The sequence below is a fragment of the Akebia trifoliata genome, chromosome 16 (genome assembly GCF_017979445.1).
Source record: "Akebia trifoliata isolate Shusen 1 chromosome 16, ASM1797944v1, whole genome shotgun sequence".
NCBI classification, from domain to species: Eukaryota; Viridiplantae; Streptophyta; class Magnoliopsida; order Ranunculales; family Lardizabalaceae; genus Akebia; species Akebia trifoliata.
The window spans coordinates 3,158,892-3,162,914 of NC_141390.1; the positions used below are offsets into that span (position 1 = coordinate 3,158,892).

General features: G+C 34.3%; 1 protein-coding gene across 1 annotated transcript; it reads left to right on the forward strand.

Moving 5' to 3' along the window:
* The first annotated feature begins 1,482 nt into the window (after positions 1-1,482).
* LOC147382285 (endochitinase EP3-like) lies at positions 1,483-3,705 on the forward strand. Its single transcript, XM_086428086.1, has 3 exons — positions 1,483-1,610; positions 1,902-2,367; positions 3,114-3,705. Exons 2-3 carry the CDS (start codon positions 1,911-1,913, stop codon positions 3,524-3,526), a joined length of 870 nt encoding a protein of 289 aa, XP_086284212.1. The 5' UTR covers positions 1,483-1,610; positions 1,902-1,910; the 3' UTR covers positions 3,527-3,705.
* Positions 3,706-4,023: the final 318 nt, after the last annotated feature.

The following is a 4,023-nucleotide window of genomic DNA, read 5'->3' on the forward strand; positions in this document are numbered from 1 at the left end:
TAAAAGATAATGATCTAAGTGTATCTAATATACATCTTAATACAATACACCAAATAATTTTTTGAAATTAATTTTATATGGCTATTTGGTTGCACAATGCAAATGATTTGCATTAATCGCCTAAATTCTTAATAAATTTCAATAAATAATTTATGGTACAAAAAGTATCACAAATCATTTACAAAATTATTTAACTCCAACATATGCATATCAAAATTATTAAAATATCCATTATAAAGAAATTTAATTAAATTAGAAAATACTCTCATTACTTTTATTGCAATATGCATGTAAATTTAGGAAAATACCCCACTTCAAAGATATATTAAAATTATAAAAAATAACCTTCATCAAATAAAATTTTAACTTACGAACTACTTACTATGATAACATGGATATTTGTTAACAAAAAATAAATCTCATACAAATACATTTACATGCATATGAAAATTGATCAAAAGAAGAGTTCTCCTTGCTTGTTGCCTAAGAGAGAAAATTGACAATATGTTCATGCGTGTAAAAGAGGAGGAGCAATATGCTTAATTTGAAAAAATTGAGACACTAATTTGATGAAATTGTGAAAAATTAAGGATAATAAAGAAAATTAGAACTAATTTGACAACTAATGTGAGAATTACTTTGAGAACTAATGAGAGATTAAAATTGAGAGAGTTTTGTGATTTTGATTTATTTTGGAAGTTTGGTTCGGACCAGCAATGGTAGAACTTGAACTCAGATTGAAACCTTTCGAATTGGGTGGTTCAGCCTATTTTGGTTTAGTTCGAGTTCGTTTTCTCTTTTTTCTATTTCGAATTTCAGATAATGAATAATTTGTACATGGCCAATAAAGTTGAACTTGTGGAATAATTCAAATAAATTGCAAGTATTTTTTATTTAATTTTATTATAAATTGTCTCCACTTTCTGGTGGGACCTATTTTGCGACTGCTCTCAAATTATTTGAATTCTCTTTGCAAACCTTCAAAGTCAAGGGAAAAAGTCAACACAATTTGTTGACTTATTCCCACTAGAAAATAAACTTGAGTTGAGAACAGTCCCAAAATGGGTTCCACTAGAAAGTGGAAAAAATTTATAATAAAATTTGAAAAAAAAAAATATAACATTAAAAAAGATTTCAATAGTTGTTTACAATTATGATTAGGCTCATATAAAATCTTAACCCAAAAATAAAAATCTAGCAAAAAAAGAAAAAAAAAATTGAGAAAATTTCTATTGGCCTCCCAACGTTTACTTTTTCTTGATCATTTAATTATTTTCTTTACTTTTAATTGGGTGTAATAAGTTAAATTTTGGGTGCCAATAGCAATTCTAAAAAAAAATCTTGTCGTACATTTCTTGCACTTGTTTTCATCCAATAAAAACTTGACACGTGTAAGAAATCTCTTTAATTTGATAGATGCCACTTTAATCAAACAAACGCAGCAAACATGTCTAGAAGAGGAAGACATTTCAAATACCTTATCAATGGTTGCCGACAACCCTCTTGACTTGAAATACCTTCCAAGTTCCAACCTGTTTTCCACGTTCTCATAACTCATTATTTTCATTCTCCTTCCAAGACCTTACCAATATTACTCAAAAAATGGTATCCCCCTTACCAGGGGCGGAGCTAGTAAGGAGTTGGTGGGGGCAATTGACCCCACAGAACTTTGAGACACCCCTATATTTTCAACTACTTACATGCCCCATTTGTCCCCACTCCCTCACCTCTCTCCCCATCTGCCCCCACACCCACATCTCCCTCCAATTTTTGCCCCCACACCCTCACTTCCCTCCAATGGTATTTTCCAGCACAAATAAATTTCCTACCATTCAAGTTCTTCAACTATACAACTAACCATAGTTTGCCCCCACTACAAGAAAATCCTGGCTCCGCCCCTGCCCCTTACCATGAAGACCTTAGTAACCCTAATTTCCATAGGAATTCTGGTCACGATTCTGCTGGAATCAGCTGTGGGTCAGAATTGTGGTTGTCCTCAAGACCTATGCTGCAGTCAGTTCGGGTATTGCGGCAATGGCCTCGAATATTGTGGTAGTGGGTGTCAGGAGGGCGCTTGTGACAGCCCCCCCAACCCGCCCAGTACCAACGATGGCTCGGTCCTTTTTTCTTTTTCTTGCTTTGTGGGCTCTGTCAATGTTGTCTCTGTTGCTGACATTGTAACATCCGAGTTCTTGGATGGGATTATTAATCAAGCCGGTGGGGGTTGTGCAGGCATGGACTTCTACTCAAGGGACGGATTCATTCAAGCCCTAAATTCGTACCCTCAATTTGGTACGGTCGGATCCCAAGATGACTCAAAGCGCGAGATTGCAGCTTTCTTTGCTCATGCCAGCCGTGAGACTGGAAGTAAGTTTAAATACCATGTAAAGATGAGAATGGTGTCATGGTTTGAAGAGTACTCTTCTGAGACTTAGATAATTAACATAGGCTAGCAATCCCTGTCTCGGTAGGAACTGAACGATATGATCAGTGTGAATCATCTTTCACATTGACTCATTCAACATCCAAGATAACTAGTCTAGTCATCCAACATTTTTAAAATATTGGTTGAGTTAGTAAAAACTCGATCGAGAGTCGATAAAATTTTACATTCTTTTTATCTCAAATATATAATTAATTGATTTTTGAATGAGTTAAAATGTTTTTATCACTTAAAAATGAGATTTTGATGACTAATCAAATTCGGTGAAGGTCACCTCAGAATTCTATTGAATGTTGTTGACTTAGATGAGGCCTTGCATAATGCATATGATAAAAATAGTTTTAAAAAATCATCGAGTATTCAAATATTTTTCAACATGTTCAAACTAAAAATGATATGCTTTTTTTTTTTTCTTAGACCACATTATATATATGACTCGGATATCTAATCCAACTGAGTATATTTCCCAATTGACTCAGCTGAGTTTCTGACTTGGATCGGTGAGCTTCTTCAAACAAATTTAAGGATCAGGACAATGGAATTCAACCAATTGATCAGTCGAGCCATTCGAGTTTGTTTAAATGAGTTTTAGAGTCAAGTCCACTCTATAAATTCAATCAATCCAAGGCAACTTGATTAAAATGCCCTTTGAAATGTTCTATTTGTGTAGGCTTTTGCATCATAGAAGAGATAGATGGTGCATCTAGGGACTACTGTGATCAGACCAATACTCGGTACCCATGTGTAGCCAAAAAGGATTACTACGGCCGAGGACCGCTTCAAATCAGATGGAACTACAACTATGGTGCGGCAGGAAAAGAAATTGGATTCGACGGCCTAAATGCTCCAGAAACTGTGGCACAGGATCCCATCATTTCATTCAAGACCGCCTTGTGGTTTTGGATGAACAATGTTCATTCAATCATAACATCGGGCAAAGGATTTGGTGCTACAATTCAACCGATCATGGGTGCTATTGAATGTAACGGTGGAAACCCTGCAGCTGTTGATGCAAGGGTTAAATACTATACCGATTATTGTAAGAAGCTGGGTGTGTCAACAGGTAACAACCTTAGATGCTAGAAATTTGGTAAAATGATCTAAATGTTTGTTTTCCTTATGGTGCCTGAGATTGAGTTAGAAGAAAATTAGTATAACTAAAGTTGTATTGTTTAAGAATAATGTCATCATCTTGTTATTATGAGATATCCCTCATTATGTTACAAGACAAATTAATGGAAGAGTGTTTGAATTTTAAATTAGTCCAAATCTATCAGTGGACATGCATTTATTTTTTGGAAAAACAAATTTCCTACAATCTTGTGATTTTCACCTGTTTAATATAATTTCCACGTCTCAACAAGAGTGATTTTTTTTTTCTCATAATCAAACAGCAGTTTGACATGTGGCACGAAGGACATCAGCAGTGAGTGAGAGAGAATCTCTCTCTTACCATAGTGACAAAATGAAAATTTTCTGTTCTTATCACCTTCTAACATTCAAAAACATGTTCTGATAAAATGGGGTTGTAAATGATAAAATTATATGAATTTAAAAAAAAAATTATTATTATTTTTCAC

Coding starts and splice junctions, on each gene's coding strand:
- LOC147382285 (XM_086428086.1), top strand. CDS start 1,911: ATGAAGACCTTAGTAACCCTAATTTCCATAGGAATTCTGGTCACGATT. Junction 2,368..3,113: donor TGCCAGCCGTGAGACTGGAA/GTAAGTTTAAAT, acceptor CTATTTGTGTAG/GCTTTTGCATCATAGAAGAG.